The sequence below is a fragment of the Liolophura sinensis genome, chromosome 10, assembly GCF_032854445.1.
Source record: "Liolophura sinensis isolate JHLJ2023 chromosome 10, CUHK_Ljap_v2, whole genome shotgun sequence".
In the NCBI taxonomy this organism is placed as follows: domain Eukaryota; kingdom Metazoa; phylum Mollusca; class Polyplacophora; order Chitonida; family Chitonidae; genus Liolophura; species Liolophura sinensis.
The window spans coordinates 31,713,964-31,735,560 of record NC_088304.1 but is presented as its reverse complement, the minus strand read 5'-3'; the positions used below and the strand labels follow the sequence as shown (position 1 = coordinate 31,735,560).

General features: G+C 40.4%; 1 protein-coding gene across 1 annotated transcript in view; it reads left to right on the top strand.

The window, feature by feature from the left end:
* The window catches only part of LOC135476134 (acetoacetyl-CoA synthetase-like), a 40,370-nt gene that overhangs the window by 16,711 nt on the left and 2,062 nt on the right, over nt 1-21,597 (top strand). The window contains 17 exon segments of the mRNA XM_064756048.1: nt 138-255; nt 799-912; nt 4,077-4,174; nt 4,812-4,926; nt 5,205-5,283; nt 6,215-6,365; nt 7,078-7,158; nt 10,729-10,853; nt 12,109-12,173; nt 12,502-12,573; nt 12,576-12,623; nt 14,389-14,442; nt 14,445-14,501; nt 15,920-16,049; nt 16,358-16,453; nt 17,051-17,109; nt 21,338-21,543. Coding sequence (XP_064612118.1) covers nt 138-255; nt 799-912; nt 4,077-4,174; nt 4,812-4,926; nt 5,205-5,283; nt 6,215-6,365; nt 7,078-7,158; nt 10,729-10,853; nt 12,109-12,173; nt 12,502-12,573; nt 12,576-12,623; nt 14,389-14,442; nt 14,445-14,501; nt 15,920-16,049; nt 16,358-16,453; nt 17,051-17,109; nt 21,338-21,543 — 1,668 coding nt within the window.

Sequence of the window (21,597 nt, the reverse complement as noted above, 5' to 3'; positions counted from 1 at the left end):
TTGTTTTTTCTTCTAGAAATAGGTTATATTGATGTTCATTGCCCGGAGTCCAAAGGTGTGAGCAAATTTGAAAATTTTGATTTAATTTTTTTAATTTAAAGATTTAAGGTTTTGTCTCTTTTTTGATTAATTTAAAGATTATTGACCGAACCAAGAACATCACAGATGTCCCTGAATGGTTTCGTGGTTCCAGGCTGAACTTTGCGGAAAATCTTCTGAGATATGATGACGACAGAATTGCTCTGTATGCCTCAGGTAATAACTGTATAGCAGAAGATCGCCGTGTCTGAAAGAGTATGTCGTATCCATACTGGTTTTATGAGCTTTTCCTAGAATATGTCAACTCAATAAAGAAAAATACAGCTAAACAGTTTCATCTGAATGGTATTTTTAAATAATAACATTTTGTTTCCTGCTTGTCGAAAATTGATTCTCTGTGACAAATGATAAAGACCATATCATTTTCTCTGAAGACACAACCCTACTTGCTCTTCATTTTCTGATTGGCCTTACGAGGCAGATCGTCTTTGCCTGCAGATCAGCTTACCCTCAATCAGCTTTCCAGGTGTTTGAACATATACATGTATGTACGCTTCTCATGCTATCTTAGTAGGTATAATATGTAAAGTACATAAGTACAATAATTAGTGGCTTTATTCTTGTACATTAGTTGCATTGCCTGTATAAGATGATGCACAGAGATCAGTGCTATCAGTTTATGAAGTGAAATGAACGAGGAGGTCATTTTCGTTCTTCTAAATCATATGTTTGAACTTTCACCTTTGTTTTTTTTTCCAGGTGAGAAACAGAAGAGCATCAGACAGGTGACCTTTAGAGAGCTACGGCAACACGTAGCACGATACGCGGCGGCCATGAAGAAGATAGGAGTGAGGAGAGGAGACAGAGTTGTGGGTGAGTGATAATGGTTATATACCTGTATCTGTTTGCTGTAGGGATTACCTGTTGGCTCATTCAGCTATTAAAAACTGTTTTTCTTGCCACAGCTGAATAATGGGGTTCAGTCCTCCTGCCTATCAGCGACAGGCAGACAGAACAGAAAAAAATTCACCTGTCACATCGACAGGTAGGTTCAATAAGTTTACAGTCATGTTTAAGTCAATATTCATGCATATCTATATTTGTGAAATTTGCATATTTACGTGGCGTTTCCATAATCAAAATGTTATTGCAAAACTTTGTCATTTTCGGCCCAAACAAGTCAACACTGTTAAGACAAGACGTCATTTAGTGGACAAGGTTGTCGTCAGCGAACCTATCGTAATTGCGCTTTCAATTCCGAGACCAAATGCACAGCCCAAAAATGTACAGCTTTAGACCTGCATTGCTAACTTTTCCCCCTTGTATGCGAATGAGTGGCATCACAGGTGTAAAGGGGAGCAACTCAAGACACACATTTCCTCAGTTGTTTCCCTTGAATGGGAAGTGCATGCGTACACAAGTACAGACTGAACTGTTAGTTTCATTTTGATGATCGACTGTGAGAAGTCCCGGTCCCGACAGAATATTGAATTAAGAGGAAAATGTTATTGAATCCAGATACTCTTGTAACGCGGTAGACAAATATGGCTTTGCCAAGGTGGCGATGTTGACGGAAAATAATTTTGCCAAACTGAAATAACGTTAGCAAAATGTGACAATGGTGATCGGTAGGGCTGGAATAGAATAGACTTTCTAAAAACCAGATGGATGGGGACAGGTAGATGGCTGTAGTTGACAGCCCTGCGTGGGCTCTGCCCTGTTTCCTCCTGCCCTGTTTCCTCCTGCCGTAATGCTGGCTGTCGTCATATAAGTGAAACATTCTTGAGTATGGTGTCAAATACAAATCAGATAAATAGGAATCAAGTAATTCGAGTTGTACATCAACTAGAAGATTGTACTGCTGTGCAATCAAAACAGTGTTGAATATGAAGTGAAAGCAGTGTACATATATGTGAATGTGTGACATATTCAACTGAGAATTCAAAGACTAGACTTTAACATTTAAAGAGAAGTTATTGTAAAAAGTTAAATATATTTTGAAAACTGTCAGATTCTACATATGCAACAGAATACCTTTGTTTTTTTTTTTTTTTTTTTTTGGGAATTTCTTCTTCAGTCGTGGGTACCAGTAATAATTGCTCTCTGATTTGCTGTGTTTTCCTCTGTGTGTCATCAGAGAAGGTTATAATAATACAGCATCTTTTTCCAGGCTACATCCCTAACATCTGTGCGACAGTATGTTTTCCTCTGTGTGTCACCAGAGAAGGCTATAATAATACAGCATCTTTTTCCAGGCTGCATCCCTAACATCTGTGAGACTTTGTTTTCCTCTGTGTGTCACCAGAGAAGGTTATAATAATACAGCATCTTTTTCCAGGCTACATCCCTAACATCTGTGAGACTTTATGTTTTCCTCTGTGTGTCATCAGAGAAGGCTATAATGATACAGCGTCTTTTTCCAGGCTACATCCCTAACATCTGTGAGACAGTATGTTTTCCTGTGTGTGTCATCAGAGAAGGTTATAATAATACAGCGTCTTTTTCCAGGCTACATACCTAACATCTGTGAGATTGTATGTTTTCCTCTGTGTGTCATCACAGAAGGCTATAATAATACAGGGTCTTTTTCCAGGCTACATCCCTAACATCTGTGCGACAGTATGTTTTCCTCTGTGTGTCACCAGAGAAGGCTATAATAATACAGCACCTTTTTCCAGGCTACATCCCTAACATCTTTGAGACTGTATGTTTTCCTCTGTGTGTCATCAGAAAAGGCTATAATAATACAGGGTCTTTTTCCAGGCTACATCCCTAACATCTGTGAGACAGTATGTTTTCCTCCGTGTGTCATCAGAGAAGGCTATAATAATACAGGGTCTTTTTCCAGGCTACATCCCTAACATCTGTGCGACAGTATGTTTTCCTCTGTGTGTCACCAGAGAAGGCTATAATAATACAGCACCTTTTTCCAGGCTACATCCCTAACATCTGTGCGACAGTATGTTTTCCTCTGTGTGTCATCAGAGAAGGCTATAATAATACAGCACCTTTTTCCAGGCTACATCCCTAACATCTGTGAGACAGTATGTTTTCCTCTGTGTGTCATCAGAGAAGGCTATAATAATACAGCACCTTTTTCCAGGCTACATCCCTAACATCTGTGAGACAGTATGTTTTCCTCTGTGTGTCATCAGAGAAGGCTATAATAATACAGGGTCTTTTTCCAGGCTACATCCCTAACATCTGTGCGACAGTATGTTTTCCTCTGTGTGTCATCAGAGAAGGCTATAATAATACAGCACCTTTTTCCAGGCTACATCCCTAACATCTGTGAGACAGTATGTTTTCCTCTGTGTGTCATCAGAGAAGGCTATAATAATACAGCATCTTTTTCCAGGCTACATCCCTAACATCTGTGAGACTGTATGTTTTCCTCTGTGTGTCATCACAAAAGGTTATAATAATACAGGGTCTTTTTCCAGGCTGCATCCCTAACATCTGTGAGACTGTATGTTTTCCTCTGTGTGTCATCAGAGAAGGCTATAATGATATAGTGTCTTTTTCCAGGCTACATACCTAACATCTGTGAGACTTTATGTTTTCCTCTGTGTGTCACCAGAGAAGGTTGTAATAATACAGGGTCTTTTTCCAGGCTACATACCTAACATCTGTGAGACTGTATGTTTTCCTCTGTGTGTCATCAGAGAAGGCTATAATAATACAGGGTCTTTTTCCAGGCTACATCCCTAACATCTGTGCGACAGTATGTTTTCCTCTGTGTGTCATCAGAGAAGGCTATAGAATACAGCACCTTTTTCCAGGCTACATCCCTAACATCTGTGAGACTTTATGTTTTCCTCTGTGTGTCATCACAGAAGGCTATAATAATACAGGGTCTTTTTCCAGGCTACATCCCTAACATCTGTGAGACTGTATGTTTTCCTCTGTGTGTCATTACAAAAGGTTATAATAATACAGCATCTTTTTCCAGGCTGCATCCCTAACATCTGTGAGACTGTATGTTTTCCTCTGTGTGTCATCAGAGAAGGCTATAATGATACAGCGTCTTTTTCCAGGCTACATCCCTAACATCTGTGAGACTGTATTTGCCATGTTAGCAGCAGCCAGTATTGGAGCCATCTGGAGTTCAACTTCTCCTGATTTTGGAGTAACGGTAAACATCTTCTGTGTACATTATCAGTGTTAATGAAAAAATTTTCCTGACATATCCAGCATAATGTTTCAGGGAGGTAGCACTAAAATGATGCCATCAGGACCATTTTACCATAAACTCTGTTGTAATGTAGCTAAAAATATGAAGACAAATAATACTAAGAAGGCCACAAGAATTAAAATTTTTGTTTTACTGGCAGAATGTATCTTTTCTCAATGTTGGAGGAGAGAATTAATGTAAAAGAAAACTGAAAATCACCAGATTTGTGAGAATTGTGGACTGCCACAGAAATTGTTCCTGTGAAAGACATATTTACATGATTGAAAAGCCTTAAAAAAACGTAAAATCATAAGGACATTAAAATTGGACAAAACATAAGCTGGATTTTCAATTTTACTTATATTCCATTTTTGGATATTTTAGTTTCTGCTTGCCAGTAAAGCACAAAATAAAGTTGATCTAGTTTGGACATTCATCTTAGGTCCCAAAATTTGTGCTAAAATATGTAAAGTGTTGAACTGTATTTGGTAGATGGCTAAATCAGCAAGTAACAAAAATAGAAAAATTTTGTTTGATTACTTATCTTGAGTTTTATCATTATTTTATTGATCTCAATTCTATTATTTTGACTTTACAGGGAGTGTTGGAGAGATTCTCTCAAATCCAACCCAAGCTGATCCTCAGTGTGAACGCCGTGGTGTATAATGGAAAGGTTCACAATCACCTGGAGAAGTTACAACAAGTTGTCAAAGGTGAGCATTGATGGATACTGGTTGGTTGACCTTCTGTGAATGTTTTTGAAAGACAACCCTTGCACAGATGATAATATGCCTAGACAAAGTATCTTACTTAATTTAAAGCATACCTGTTTATTTTGGAGATTGAGAAAATTAATGTTAACCACATGCCCCTTATTTGTGTAACCAGGGATTGCAACTGTTTCACATGGACACTCTTTCGGCTGAATTAATTTCCCATCATCATGCAGTGTCACAGTTGCGTTGGCTGAATTTCTGGCTTTCCTTTTCAGGGCTGCCTGACCTGGAAAAAGTTGTCGTTATTCCATTTGTACCTGAATCTAGTTTAAACTTAGATGAAATTAAAAACAGGTAAGGTTCAGCAGGTAGCATGTATGGCCACAATCAACCTCTTCTTCTGTTGTAAGTGAAAAGGTATGACAGCAACCTGCAGATGGTGAAAGGTTTTCCCCAGGCATGCTGGGTTATGCCCAAATTTCTGCCACTACAATGCTGGCAGCCATTGTATAGGGGATCTGTTTTATCTGATAGTACAATGTCTGCCTCAGAGAGGATATTTTGAGATTTCACTCTCTGCCCCTTTCTCAGGACTAGTGTGTGGCATTTAATTTAATTTCCATCAATTTAACAGATAATATACCCTAAATGACCTAAAATGTCGTCCACAATAGTGCATTTTTAGAGACACAAAATTTTATTTTTGGAGCTGACACTCTCTTTTTCAGTAGAATATCATCCAATGTTCCAAGCAAACAGTTTTCTAACATCAATGGACTCTCAGAATCAGGAAAATGGATAAGTTAGTCATGGATAAAAGTTATGGTCATTTGAGGTATCTTCAGATAGGCCTGCGGAGGGGAAAAAATTTGTGTGTGCAGTGTGGGAAAGTTTGTGATTTACTTGCCAAGGACAGGTGGTTTACTCTGATTTTTAATCTGTGACTGAAAGCATTTTTGTATTATAAATATTTTTCAGAGAGTTAATCAGTCAATCAAATAACATCAGTGAAATATTATTTGATGTTTTAGTTCGTCAGTGAAAGCATTCATCCTTCTGCAGGTTTCATTCAGTCTACCTGTTAACGACTGAAATTTACTTTGCATTTCAAATAAATTCAGAAAATACATGTAACTTTCACAGTCTGGTCATAACTTATACATAAAGTATCATGTTACGATTTTGTTAACTGTTGAATGCACTTATATTGGTACACATATATACCAATATGTGTTGTAAACTTGAAAACTGTTAAGCCTAATGATTCAGCGTTTCTCTGTGACAGCTGTTTGTTGGATGAGTTTTTGTCCCTGGATACACAAGACACCGTAGACCCAGTGCTGGAGTTTGAGCAGGTGCCCTTCAACCACCCGCTGTTTATCATGTACTCATCAGGAACAACGGGGGCACCCAAGTGCATGGTCCATTCTGTTGGGGTGAGTGATTGAGTTAACAGTTGTCATTTTGCTGACATATCCGAGTTGTGTATGGCTTTGTACGTTGACATCCATAATCCGCTTTCCCGATATATTTTCTACAGAATTTGGGATAAAAAAAATATTGAAAAATATTTCAGAGAAAGAATAATTTTAAAAATTAATAGCATATTTTTGTCTTTTTTCTTTGCTGACGTCTGTCGAGTGTTTTGTTAGCGCTCTAACTTCTGAATGTTCTCTTGAAGTTTCACCAAACTCACATTTTGTCAAGGAAAAGAACATTTTCTTTTTTCATTGACCTTAACCTTTTTTTTCAAGGTCATTGATGGCGGTGAGAATTTTATTTTATAATAGGCTAGTGAGCATGAATTTGGTTTAAATTTGAGATCAGTGTTTACTAAACTCAGATGACATGTACATCTTGGCATGCAGATGAAAGCTACTAAATTTTAACATTCTGCGACCAACTGTTTGGTCCATTTCTCCCATCAGTCTGTCTCTTGAACAGTTCAGACCAAGCTCAACATTGCCTTGTCATAAGGAAACACCCTGTTGATTTTCAGGGATGTCCATAAGGCTGAGGGATATTTTTTTCTGGAGCAATGTCAGTTTGTTCCTTTCCGACTTTTATCATCTCATCCCATTTTGTTCGTACTTTGGTACATCTTGATTCACTTTTGCGAAAAAAAAACATCTTTTCTGTTTTAATCAGGGAACTTTGCTGAAACACTTGGAGGAACACATTGTACAAGGAAACATGTCCAGAGATGATGTGATTTTCTACTACACAACGGTAAGTAACACACCTGCTGTCCTCTCATTACTATAGTGTTAACAGAGAGAAGTGAACCAGCATTTCATAACACACCTGCTGTCCTCTCATTACTATAGTGTTAACAGAGAGAAGTGAACCAGCATTTCATAACACACCTGCCGTCCTCTCATTACTGTAGTGTTAACAGGGAGTAGTGAACCAGCATTTGGTAATGCACCTGCCCTCCTCTTATTACTATAGTGTTAACAGATAGGAGTGACCAGCATTTGGTAACACACCTGCCGTCCTCTCATTGCTATAGTGTTAACAGGGAGTAGTGAACCAGCATTTGGTAATTCAACCTGCCCTCCTCTCATTACTATAGTGTTAACAGAGAGGAGTGAACCAGCATTTAGTAACACACCAGCCGTCCTCTCATTACTATATTGTTAACAGAGAGGAGTGAACCAGCATGTGGTAAAACACCTGCTGTCCTGGCATTACTATAGTGTTAACAGAGAGTAGTGAACCAGCATTTGGTAACACACCTGCCGTCCTCTTATTGCTATAGTGTTAACAGGGAGTAGTGAACCAGCATTTGGTAACACACCAGCCCTCCTCTCATTGCTATAGTGTTAACAGGGAGTAGTGAACCAGCATTTGGTAACACGCCTGCCGTCCTCTCATTGCTATAGTGTTAACAGGGAGTAGTGAACCAGCATTTGGTAACACACCTGCCGTCCTCTCATTGCTATAGTGTTAACAGGGAGTAGTGAACCAGCATTTGGTAACACACCAGCCCTCCTCTCATTGCTATAGTGTTAACAGGGAGTAGTGAACCAGCATTTGGTAACACACCTGCCGTCCTCTCATTGCTATAGTGTTAACAGGGAGTAGTGAACCAGCATTTGGTAACACACCAGCCCTCCTCTCATTTCTATAGTTTTAACAGAGAGGAGTGACCAGCATTTGGTAAAACACCTGCTGTCCTGGCATTGCTATAGTGTTAACAGGGAGTAGTGAACCAGCATTTGGTAACACACCTGCCGTCCTCTCATTGCTATAGTGTTAACAGGGAGTAGTGAACCAGCATTTGGTAACACACCAGCCCTCCTCTCATTGCTATAGTGTTAACAGGGAGTAGTGAACCAGCATTTGGTAACACACCTGCCGTCCTCTCATTGCTATAGTGTTAACAGGGAGTAGTGAACCAGCATTTGGTAACACACCTGCTGTCCTCTCATTACTATAGTGTTGACAGAGAGGAGTGACCAGCATTTAGTAACACACCTGCTGTCCTCTCATTACTATAGTGTTGACAGAGAGCAGTGAACCAGCATTTGGTAACACACCTGCCAACCTCTCATTACTACAGTGTTAACAGAGAGGAGTGAACCAGCATTGGTAAAACACCTGCTGTCCTGGCATTGCTATAAGTGTTAACAGGGAGTAGTGAACCAGCATTTGGTAAACACACCTGCCGTCCTCTCATTACTATAGTGTTAACAGAGAGGAGTGAACCAGCATTTGGTAAAACACCTGCTGTCCTGGCATTACTATAGTGTTAAACAGAGAAGAGTGAACCAGCATTTGGTAACGCACCTGCCGTCCTCTCATTGCTATAGTGTTAACAGGGAGTAGTGAACCAGCATTTGGTAACACACCAGCCCTCCTCTCATTACTATAGTGTTAACGGAGAGGAGTGACCAGCATTTGGTAAAACACCTGCCGTCCTCTCATTACTATAGTGTTAACAGATAGGAGTGAACCAGCATTTGGTAATGCACCTGCCCTCCTCTCATTGCTATAGTGTTAACAGGGAGTAGTGAACCAGCATTTGGTAATTCACCTGCCCTCCTCTCATTACTATAGTGTTAACAGAGAAGTGAACCAGCATTTAGTAACACACCAGCCGTCCTCCCATTACTATATTGTTAACAGAGAGGAGTGAACCAGCATTTGGTAAAACACCTGCTGTCCTGGCATTGCTATAGTGTTAACAGGGAGTAGTGAACCAGCATTTGGTAACACACCTGCCGTCCTCTCATTGCTATAGTGTTAACAGGGAGTAGTGAACCAGCATTTGGTAACACACCAGCCGTCCTCTCATTACTATAGTGTTAACAGGGAGTAGTGAACCAGCATTTGGTAACACACCAGCCCTCCTCTCATTGCTATAGTGTTAACAGGGAGTAGTGAACCAGCATTTGGTAACACACCTGCCGTCCTCTCATTGCTATAGTGTTAACAGGGAGTAGTGAACCAGCATTTGGTAACACACCAGCCCTCCTCTCATTTCTATAGTTTTAACAGAGAGGAGTGACCAGCATTTGGTAACACACCTGCCGTCCTCTCATTACTATAGTGTTTGACAGAGAGCAGTGAACCAGCATTTGGTAACACACCTGCCAACCTCTCATTACTACAGTGTTAACAGAGAGGAGTGAACCAGCATTTGGTAAAAACACCTGCTGTCCTGGCATTGCTATAGTGTTAACAGGGAGTAGTGAACCAGCATTTGGTAACACACCTGCCAACCTCTCATTACTACAGTGTTAACAGAGAGGAGTGAACCAGCATTTGGTAAAACACCTGCTGTCCTGGCATTACTACAGTGTTAACAGAGAGGAGTGAACCAGCATTTGGTAAAACACCTGCTGTCCTCTCATTGCTATAGTGTTAACAGAGAGGAGTGAACCAGCATTTGGTAAAACACCTGCTGTCCTGGCATTACTATAGTGTTAAACAGAGAAGAGTGAACCAGCATTTGGTAACACACCTGCCGTCCTCTCATTGCTATAGTGTTAACAGGGAGTAGTGAACCAGCATTTGGTAATTCACCTGCCCTCCTCTCATTACTATAGTGTTAACGGAGAGGAGTGACCAGCATTTGGTAAAACACCTGCCGTCCTCTCATTACTATAGTGTTAACAGATAGGAGTGAACCAGCATTTGGTAAAACACCTGCTGTCCTGGCATTACTATAGTGTTAAACAAAGAAGAGTGAACCAGCATTTGGTAACGCACCTGCCGTCCCTCTCATTACTATAGTGTTAACAGAGAGGAGGTGTTGGAGCGTCTGTTGTCTATTTGATTGCTCACCTCTGTTACTTTGGTAATTTCAGGCTGGCCTGGGATGATGTAGAACTGGTTGGTGTCCAGACTTGCCGTGGGAGCGTGTGTTGTCTATATGATTGCCTCACCTCTGTTACTTTGGTAATTTCAGGCTGGTTGGATGATATAGAACTGGTTGGTGTCCAGTCTTGCTGTGGGAGTGTCTGTTGTCTATTTGATTGCTCATCTCTGTTTCCTTGGTAATTTCAGGCTGGTTGGATGATGTGGAACTGGTTTGTGTCCAGTCTTGCTGTCGAGCATCTGTTGTCCTATACTATGGCTCGCCACTTATCCCTCATGTCAACGTACTCTGGGATTTGGTGGATTAACAGAGAGGAGGTGTTGGAGCATCTGTTGTCTATTTGATTGCTCACCTCTGTTACTTTGGTAATGTCAGGCTGGTTGGATGATGTAGAACTGGTTGGTGTCCAGTCTTGCTGTGGGAGTGTCTGTTGTCTATTTGATTGCTCATCTCTGTTTCCTTGGTAATTTCAGGCTGGTTGGATGATGTGGAACTGGTTGGTATCCAGTCTTGCTGTCGGAGCATCTGTTGTCCTATACGATGGCTCGCCACTTATCCCTCATGTCAACGTACTCTGGGATTTGGTGGATGAAATTGGGTACGTTTTTGCATACACCTGTAAAATACGCACCGGTAAGGGGATGTTTGGTGAAAGGTTTGTACATGTGTGCACATACTTGTGTGTATTGTGAAATTCTCTTCCTTGAGCTCAGTTTTACCATGTGAGGTGGAAAGTGTTATATTTGATGGTGTGCTGAAGTAACAGAGACGGCCGTACGAACAGCAGGGTACTTTCCCCAAACACCGTTCTCAAAAGTAACACATATGCTTCAGCATACCATTAAACCTAAATGTGGTTGTACAAGGCATCACAAGTTAGCTTGTTGTAAAGTTAGACCTGTTTCTGCTTTTTTTTATTATTTTTTTATTATTTTAACTTACCTGGGTATTTTAATCTCCAGTTTCTATCAGGCACAGGGGGGCCTTTGTGGCAGTTAGTGTGCCAGCGCAGCAGAATGACCCAGGAGCCTCTCACCAATGCGGTCGCTGTGTGTCTCTCTCCGGCCGTATGTGGGAAGGTCTGTCATCAACCTGCAGATGGTTGTGGGTTTCTCCGGGTTCTGTACTCGGCGTAAAACATCAATCAAATAAATAAATAAATCTATCAGGTATATGTATAGTTCCATAGTTATCTCCAGTTGTTGGTAATTCCCTGTGTCTTCTTTACCTACAATTCACCTAGCTGGTCTGGATTGTCTGGGAATGTGGTAGGCTGACTGTGGTCTCGCATCAAAATTTGTAGTAGACAAAGGAGCAAGGTTAGGCATGATTTTTGTTCTGTTGATATTGACTTCAGGCGTTTGGAAAACAGACTAGTGAATCTTACAACAAAAGTAGTTAGATGAAATGTTAGAGGAAAGCTGAAAAAGGTGAATTTTTACTCTTGTTTTCTATTTAGTGTTGAACAGCCCCGATGGCTGAGTTAGTAGAGCATCTGCTTTGGAGACAGGAGATCCAAAGTCAGTCCTGGGTTGGGTCACACCTAAAACTTTAAAAGAGAAAGTTATAGCTTCCTCGCTTGGCATTAAGCATGAAGGGGATAGTGCAACGACTGGTTGACTTGTATCTGTATAATGGCTTGGGTGGGGTGGCTTACTTGCCTTCGGTAAGGCGTCTCAGTGAAGCAGCAATAGATGAGAGAGCGGTGCAAATCCATCCTGCAACAGCGAGGCACATTACATGCACTCTGAGGACTCCTTCGTCGTCATATGACTGAAAAATTGTTAAGTGTGATGTTAAGCCCCAAGCACGCACTCACTCACTCAATCTATTTAATGTTGCTGCTGTTTCAGAATCACCATGCTGGGAACTGGTGCAAAATGGTTGTCTGTGTTAGAAGAAAAGGGAGCCAAACCAGGTAAAATTTTGTTTACGCACGCCAATCAAATGAGCCCCACTTTGCTGTGCTTGTTTATTTAATTTTTTTTTTTCATATTTTTTATGGTATATACATCACTTACATTATAGTTTCTCACATTACCTGTTTGTCAGCCTAAGGTTGCGTTCTGCATGCAGTGGTTAAAAGTTCTATCATACAAGGCACTGTACAAGATATTGTTGCCCATAAATTCTGATTTGACTCAACTGTCACATAATTTACTTCACCTAAATTATGTCTTTGTGTTTTCAGATATTTGGCCAGATTACTGAGTCATTTTTAAGTTTCATTCCTATTGACATTCCAGGCATGACCCACAGCCTCAAGAGCCTCAAGATGATCATGTCTACGGGATCCCCTCTGAAGCCTCAGTCATATGACTAGTTTATAGGGAGATTAAGAAAGACCTTCTCCTGGCTTCTATATCAGGTAAATAAGATAAAAGTCAGGTAAATATCACAGAAATCAGGTGAATAACAATTCAGGGGTTTATAGATTCGGTCTGGTATTCGATCTGTCCATTGAATAAAAAACTCAATAACTGGTTATATTTATTCAATTTAAGGTTGTTTTTTTTTTTGAAGGAAATATTCAATATTGTACATAAGCTCAATTTGAACATATTTAAAGTTCTGCGAAGCAATCTGTCTGCATTAGGAGCTATCTTCCTTGTACGGAAATCTTCGTGAACCTCTGCATTGATTAGATGTAAGAAGCCAATTTTTGGAAGTAGTGGGGTGCATGTAATCAAACGTGACACATAGTAGCTGCTTTGACCATGCCAAATCTCTCCTCATGAATAATTTGACCTAATTTGGCTTCTGATCGCTTGGTTTTTAACATTAAAGTAGCGCAACTGACTGCATATGAGTGCACTCAGTCTGACTGGTTTCCTCCCCCTTCCGTCAGGTGGCGCTAATATCTTTAGCTCCATTGAAGGTTAACACGCAGTTTGCTTCCAGGTTTCGTTTTCGAGAGTCTGAAGTTTGATAAAAGGCTTATTATAGCAGGGGAATTAAAAACTTTTCCAGATATGAACACTAAACACTGACATCGATTCACTATAAAAGCGTGTTTTTGTTCAGAGACTGAACTAGGAGATGTGTGATTGACAGGACGTCAGGCCGTTGAGATCCAGTCGTATTGATGTAGATATAGCGCTGTATTGCATCTCTCTAAATTTGTAGCCTCTCTATTTAGAAATCATTATAGTTAATACTATATGGGGTAATTCACAATTTGTTGATTTCTTGACTTACTCAGGATTGGTGGCTGATTTTCCAGGTAAATTTTGCGTGACTAGTACCCTGTCAGGTCAGACAATTTTGTTGCTTGAAATCTTGGTTTATTATGACAAGTAAGGATAATGCAGATAGAATTTAGATAATGCACGCAGCATTCAGCTGGATGCACTATTCAGATTGGTTTCTAGTATACATGTACGCTGTCTCATGATTTTTGATTTTGTCAAATGTTTTTTTTTTCTTTGGATCATTTTTGACGTTTTTTTACAGACTGATATTCACACATATTCCATAAGCCATTACTGCATGACCATTCTGTCTTGATTCATGACTATTCATTAATATTTTTTAAAAGTGATGTCACCTAAGACAAATTGCCCATTGTTGTGAGTTTCAGTCAGTCTAGACTGCTTCAAGTTTTAAGCTTTCTCTGCAGGTCCTCAAACTCCACTGACTGGTATCCTGGAATACCTGTAACATTAACTGTTATGTGCGCTGAATATCAGTTTGCAGTGTCAACTAGGACGCAAACTTTAGTTCATGTGTAGGTAGTGATAATTGCTTTATACAGTGAAGGATAGTACAAAAATATTCAATTTGATAACTTCGAATGGCCAGTCAAAACCCCCAAAAACTCAATTTTTTTTAGGTAAATAACACAGAATTAGATAAATAACACAGAAATTATGTGAGGTACGTAAAACAGAAATTAGGTAAATAATACAGGAATTAGGTAAATCACACAGAAATTATGTAAACTAAATAACACAGAAATTAACAATGTGACAAAATAACACAATGTGAGAACAGTATTCAACAAGACCTTTTTTTTTTTTTTGATGTATTTTTTGTTTAATGATGTATTTTTCAGGTACATATTCCAAGGCCTGGATTCTCCCACTGATATATAAATCAGCCCATTGGTCACAAATTTCTTTTGTTTTCATCAGGTGGCACAGACATCATTGCCTGTTTTATGGGTCCAAATTGGACACTTCCAGTCTACAGGGTGAAATCCAATGCTGTCTTCTGGGTTGTGCCATGTCAAGCTGGGGGGAGAATGGTAAGGCACTTGTATTCTTCCTGTTAAAGAACATGAAGAGTCTTGTGTGTTATGTTAGCTTATCAAATGTTTTCAAAATAAGAACAAAATTTACACTTGTTAGAATGCTTGGAGATCTCAACCCATATGCAGGTTTCAGGTAAGGGTTTCCCTTGTGTCAGTAAATATGTTGTAAATAGATGGACCATCATATCTGCTGTCTGATATAGTAGTGAGGCAGCACTAAATATATCAGCATTAGGATCAGCCTGCTGTGAAAGGAGAAACTTTGTTGCATTTTGACTGAAGTAATGATATTACAGTGAGGCAGTGAGGAAATGATATTAGTGCGAGGCAACACTAAATATATCAGCATTAGGATCAGCCTGCTGTAGAAGGAGAAACTGTGTGGCATTATGACTGAAGTAATGATATTACCGTGAGGCAGTGAGGCAATGATATTAGTGTGAGGCAACACTAAATATATCAGCATTAGGATCAGCCTGCTGTGAAAGGAGAAACTTTGTTGCATTTTGACTGAAGTAATGATATTACAGTGAGGCAGTGAGGAAATGATATTAGTGCGAGGCAACACGAAATATATCAGCATTAGGATCAGCCTGCTGTAAAAGGAGAAACTTTGTGGCATTATGACTGAAGTCATGATTTTACTGTGAGGTAGTGAGGCAATGATATTGGTGTGAGGCAATGATATTAGTGTGAGGCAGCACCAAATATGTCAGCATTAAGATCAGCCTGCTGTGAAAAGAGAAATTTTGTGGCGTTATGACTGAAGTGATGATTTTACCATGAGGTAGTGAGGCAATGATATTGGTGTGAGGCAGCACCAAATATGTCAGCATTAGGATCAGCCTGCTGTGAAAAGAGAAATTTTGTGGCGTTATGACTGAAGTAATGATTTTACCGTAGGTAGTGAGGCAATGATATTAGTGCGAGGCAACACTAAATATATCAGCATTAGGATCAGCCTGCTGTAAAAGGAGAAACTTGGTGGTATTATGACTGAAGTAATGATATTACCGTGAGGCAGTGAGGCAATGATATTAGTGCGAGGCAACACTAAATATATCAGCATTAGGATCAGCCTGCTGTAAAAGGAGAAACTTGGTGGTATTATGACTGAAGTAATGATATTACCGTGAGGCAGTGAGGCAATGATATTAGTGTGAGGCAACACTAAATATATCAGCATTAGGATCAGCCTGCTGTAAAAGGAGAAACTTGGTGGTATTATGACTGAAGTAATGATATTACCGTGAGGCAGTGACGCAATGATATTAGTGTGAGGCAACACTAAATATATCAGCATTAGGATCAGCCTGCTGTGAAAGGAGAAACTTTGTTGCAGTGTGACTGAAGTAATGATAAGGCCACTTTAGACCCCCTGTAAATGAATAATCTTTTTTCTTCTCACTTAGGCAAGTCCACTAATGGGGAAGGTGGGGAACTGGTGTGCACCAAACCCTTTCCGTCCATGCCAGTGACCTTTTGGAATGACCCGGAAGGTGTGAAGTACAAAAAGGCCTACTTTTCAAATATCCAGGTACGGTGATCTGATTTTGTCTAGCAAAAAAAATTTGTTCCTGTATTTGTAAATGAAAGTCTTGGATGTTTGTGTGAATGTTTGAAGCATATATTTTGCTTGTTTACTTGTTTCTGTTTATGTTATTTAGCACTGTATTTTGCTTGTTGCATTTTGGTGTGCAGGAAGATATTCTTGCATAGAATTAAGTGCATTTAAATACTGAAATTCTAAAGTAGTCTCTTCGCAAACCATTTTTATGTTTTTGTCAATTGTAATACAGTTTGCGCTATTGCATCATTAAATTATTTATAAGAAAAAAAAAACATGAAAGAAAATCAGTGCGTTCATCGTCCCCAGGTGTGTGGGCACATGGAGATCACTGTATGATCAACCCTGTTACAGGAGGCATCGTCATGCTGGGAAGAAGGTGAGTGTCTCGGACAATATTTACACATGCTGTTATGTGTATGTACTTTGGTGGCTTAATGGTTACAGTGTCAGGGATCAAACTCTGGCTGGGTAACACCAAAAACTTTAAAAATGATACTTTTTGCTGCCTCATTTGGTACTCATCAGTGAGAAGTTAAAAGAAAGCAGGACTGGTTGACCCTATAATGTGACTGGGTGGGAGGCACACATGCATACAGTGCTGAACAAATCATGTCCTCACTGTTAGTGTGTTAAAATTCACCTTTTTTGCACTAAAATGTTTTATAATGTTGTATAATGATGAAATACAGTGTAAGCCTGCCAGCAAATCTTCCAAATTACAGTTTAAAATACACAAAATCATTATTCTCCCCCTCCCCCCCCCCCTCCCCCCACTCCATCTGGAATTTGTCCTGTGCCTGTATTGACTGTTTTTCTGACTTTTTCGGTGCTGCCTGGCCTGACAACTCAGGTTTGGTGACTTTGGCATGATACTTGAGTGATGGCAGGACTTTGGTGGTTTTATGAAATGTGAATTGGTTTTTTTGGCATTGGATTACATCATATCTTTGCCTGTCTCCTTTGTTCTTGACAGTGATGGCACCCTGAACCCTAATGGTGTGAGATTTGGTAGTGCAGAGATCTATAATGTTGGTGAGTAACACTTGCTCTTACCCAGTTACCTCAGTGCTATACAGTAAGCTGAACCGTAATGGTGTGAGATTTGGTAGTGCAGAGATCTCTAATGTTGGTGAGTAACACTTGCTCTTACCCAGTTACCTCAGTGCTATACAGTAAGCTGAACCGTAATGGTGTGAGGTTTGGTAGTGCAGAGATCTCTAATGTTGGTGAGTAACACTTGCTCTTACCCAGTTACCTCAGTGCTATACAGTAAGCTGAACCGTAATGGTGTGAGGTTTGGTAGTGCAGAGATCTCTAATGTTGGTGAGTAACACTTGCTCTTACCCAGTTACCTCAGTGCTATACAGTAAGCTGAACCGTAATGGTGTGAGGTTTGGTAGTGCAGAGATCTGTAATGTTGGTGAGTAACACTTGCTCTTACCCAGTTACCTCAGTGCTATACAGTAAGCTGAACCGTAATGGTGTGAGGTTTGGTAGTGCAGAGATCTGTAATGTTGGTGAGTAACACTTGCTCTTACCCAGTTACCTCAGTGCTATACAGTAAGCTGAACCCTAATGGTGTGAGGTTTGGTAGTGCAGAGATCTCTAATGTTGGTGAGTAACACTTGCTCTTACCCAGTTACCTCAGTGCTATACAGTAAGCTGAACTGTAATGGTGTGAGATTTGGTAGTGCAGAGATCTCTAATGTTGGTGAGTAACACTTGCTCTTACCCAGTTACCTCAGTGCTATACAGTAAGCTGAACCCTAATGGTGTGAGATTTGGTTGTGCAGAGATCTCTAATGTTGGTGAGTAACACTTGCTCTTTCACAGTTACCTCAGTGCTATACAGTAAGCTGAACCGTAATGGTGTGAGATTTGGTAGTGCAGAGATCTGTAATGTTGGTGAGTAACACTTGCTCTTACCCAGTTACCTCAGTGCTATACAGTAAGCTGAACTGTAATGGTGTGAGATTTGGTAGTGCAGAGATCTCTAATGTTGGTGAGTAACACTTGCTCTTACCCAGTTACCTCAGTGCTATACAGTAAGCTGAACCCTAATGGTGTGAGATTTGGTTGTGCAGAGATCTCTAATGTTGGTGGAGTAACACTTGCTCTTACCCAGTTACCTCAGTGCTATACAGTAAGCTGAACCCTAATGGTGTGAGATTTGGTGTGCAGAGATCTCTAATGTTGGTGAGTAACACTTGCTCTTACCCAGTTACCTCAGTGCTATACAGTAAGCTGAACCGTAATGGTGTGAGGTTTGGTAGTGCAGAGATCTCTAATGTTGGTGAGTAACACTTGCTCTTTCCCAGTTACCTCAGTGCTATACAGTAAGCTGAACCGTAATGGTGTGAGGTTTGGTAGTGCAGAGATCTCTAATGTTGGTGAGTAACACTTGCTCTTTCCCAGTTACCTCAGTGCTATACAGTAAGCTGAACCCTAATGGTGTGAGGGTTTGGTAGTGCAGAGATCTCTAATGTTGGTGAGTAACACTTGCTCTTACCCAGTTACCTCAGTGCTATACAGTAAGCTGAACCGTAATGGTGTGAGATTTGGTAGTGGAGAGATTTGTAATGTTGGTGAGTAACACTTGCTCTTACCCAGTTACCTCAGTGCTATACAGTAAGCTGAACCGTAATGGTGTGAGATTTGGTAGTGCAGAGATCTCTAATGTTGGTGAGTGACACTTGCTCTTACCCAGTTACTCAGTGCTATACAGTAAGCTGAACCGTAATGGTGTGAGGTTTGGTAGTGCAGAGATCTCTAATGTTGGTGAGTAACACTTGCTCTTACCCAGTTACCTCAGTGCTATACAGTAAGCTGAACCCTATGGTGTGAGGTTTGGTAGTGCAGAGATCTCTAATGTTGGTGAGTAACACTTGCTCTTACCCAGTTACCTCAGTGCTATACAGTAAGCTGAACCGTAATGGTGTGAGATTTGGTAGTGCAGAGATCTCTAATGTTGGTGAGTAACACTTGCTCTTTCCCAGTTACCTCAGTGCTATACAGTAAGCTGAACCGTAATGGTGTGAGATTTGGTAGTGCAGAGATCTCTAATGTTGGTGAGTAACACTTGCTCTTTCCCAGTTACCTCAGTGCTATACAGTAAGCTGAACTGTAATGGTGTGAGATTTGGTAGTGCAGAGATCTGTAATGTTGGTGAGTAACACTTGCTCTTTCCCAGTTACCTCAGTGCTATACAGTAAGCTGAACCGTAATGGTGTGAGGTTTGGTAGTGCAGAGATCTCTAATGTTGGTGAGTAACACTTGCTCTTTCCCAGTTACCTCAGTGCTATACAGTAAGCTGAACTGGAATGGTGTGAGGTTTGGTAGTGCAGAGATCTCTAATGTTGGTGAGTAACACTTGCTCTTACCCAGTTACCTCAGTGCTATACAGTAAGCTGAACTGTAATGGTGTGAGATTTGGTAGTGCAGAGATCTCTAATGTTGGTGAGTAACACTTGCTCTTACCCAGTTACCTCAGGGCTATACAGTAAGCTGAACCGTAATGGTGTGAGATTTGGTAGTGCAGAGATCTATAATGTTGGTGAGTAACACTTGCTCTTTCCCAGTTACCTCAGTGCTATACAGTAAGCTGAACTGTAATGGTGTGAGATTTTGTAGTGCAGAGATCTATAATGTTGGTGAGTAACACTTGCTCTTACCCAGTTACCTCAGTGCTATACAGTAAGCTGAACCCTAATGGTGTGAGATTTGGTAGTGCAGAGATCTGTAATGTTGGTGAGTGACACTGGCTCTTACCCAGTTACCTCAGTGCTATACAGTAAGCTGAACCCTAATGGTGTGAGGTTTGGTAGTGCAGAGATCTCTAATGTTGGTGAGTAACACTTGCTCTTACCCAGTTACCTCAGTGCTATACAGTAAGCTGAACCCTAATGGTGTGAGGTTTGGTAGTGCAGAGATCTGTAATGTTGGTGAGTAACACTTGCTCTTACCCAGTTACCTCAGTGCTATACAGTAAGCTGAACCCTAATGGTGTGAGATTTGGTAGTGCAGAGATCTCTAATGTTGGTGAGTAACACTTGCTCTTTCCCAGTTACCTCAGTGCTATACACTAAGCTGAACTGTAATGGTGTGAGATTTGGTAGTGCAGAGATCTCTAATGTTGGTGAGTAACACTTGCTCTTACCCTGTTACCTCTGTGTTCATTTGGTCTGATTCTAAGAGTACTTAGAAAAGTGTTTTGAGCTTTTTTTGAAAGGCTTTGTTTTATCCTACTGGAAAGGGTAATTTTAAACGTAATGTCTTATTATATTTATTTGCCTCTGAAAATACACTGTTTGGCATAAATTTTAGGACATTTACTATGTCTGTGGGAAAGTTTAATATGGCTTCCATTGCCGGTCAGGACAATGATCCAGGAGGCTCTCACCAATGCAGTCGAAGTGAATTCGTGTTCAGCACAGGCTTGGCTTAGTCTTGTACGTGGGAAGGTCCTCCAGCAACCTACAGATGTTTTGGGGTTTCCCCTGGGCTGTGTCTGGTTTTCGTGCCGCCATAATGCTGGCTGTCGTCGTATAAGTGAACTATTCTTGAGTAAGGGGTTAAACTCCAATCAAATAAATAAACAAATCCATGCTAATTAAATAAATACATACATGACGAGTGACTCCCATTATTAAAGATTGCTCCACCATGACAGCTGTCCTATGTAAAGTGGAAAAAGTCTGCATTTTTTTCACAACCCAACAAGAGAATTTTCCTATAATTGGCTGAGTTCAACCTTTTTTGGGTTAAAAATGTGAAAAAGGCTACTAATTTCATCAGGACAGGTGATAACTCATGTAATTTGGAGGTGAGGTGAGGTATTTTCAGACTTTCTTGAGAAACTTTAGACGTATTTCTGACCGTCAATTCCCATGTCTGCCTATGAGATATAATGGAAATCTTGTTGAATTGTGCACAGTGACAAAGGAATGAATCCTGTAATTGACCTGACAATTTACTAAGTTACTAATTTTGCCTGGGTCTGTGAGTTCTGTTGATTTTAAAAATGTAATTTGAGGTTTGATGTGGAAGGTAGGATGATATCCTACTGGGAAATGTCAGCACCAAAGGTAATGTTGTGTCACCTGTATTCCCCCCCTAAAAATGCACTTCGTTGTTTTATAGGTAAATTTAGTGATGTGCATTGCTTTTTCCTTGGGTCATGAACCAGACCACTACTGTGCCTGGAAAATAATTTATGGCACAACGTAAAATGGTGCGTGTAAATTAATCACATCTGTTGTAGTTGAGGCATTTAAGGAGATAGAAGACAGCGTATGTGTGGGTCAGCGGAAGAAGGACGGCACAGAGGAGAGGGTGGTGCTCTTCCTCAAGATGGCCCCCGGGAGCGAGTTTACACCTGAGTTCAGGACGAATGTGAAGAATTCTATCCGCGTCTCCTTGTCTTCCAGACACGTCCCCGCCTTTATACTTCCCATTGCCGACATTCCTGTGAGTGGATGATACTAAAATGTCGCGAAAGATGCAAACTTTGTAAAAACTGTG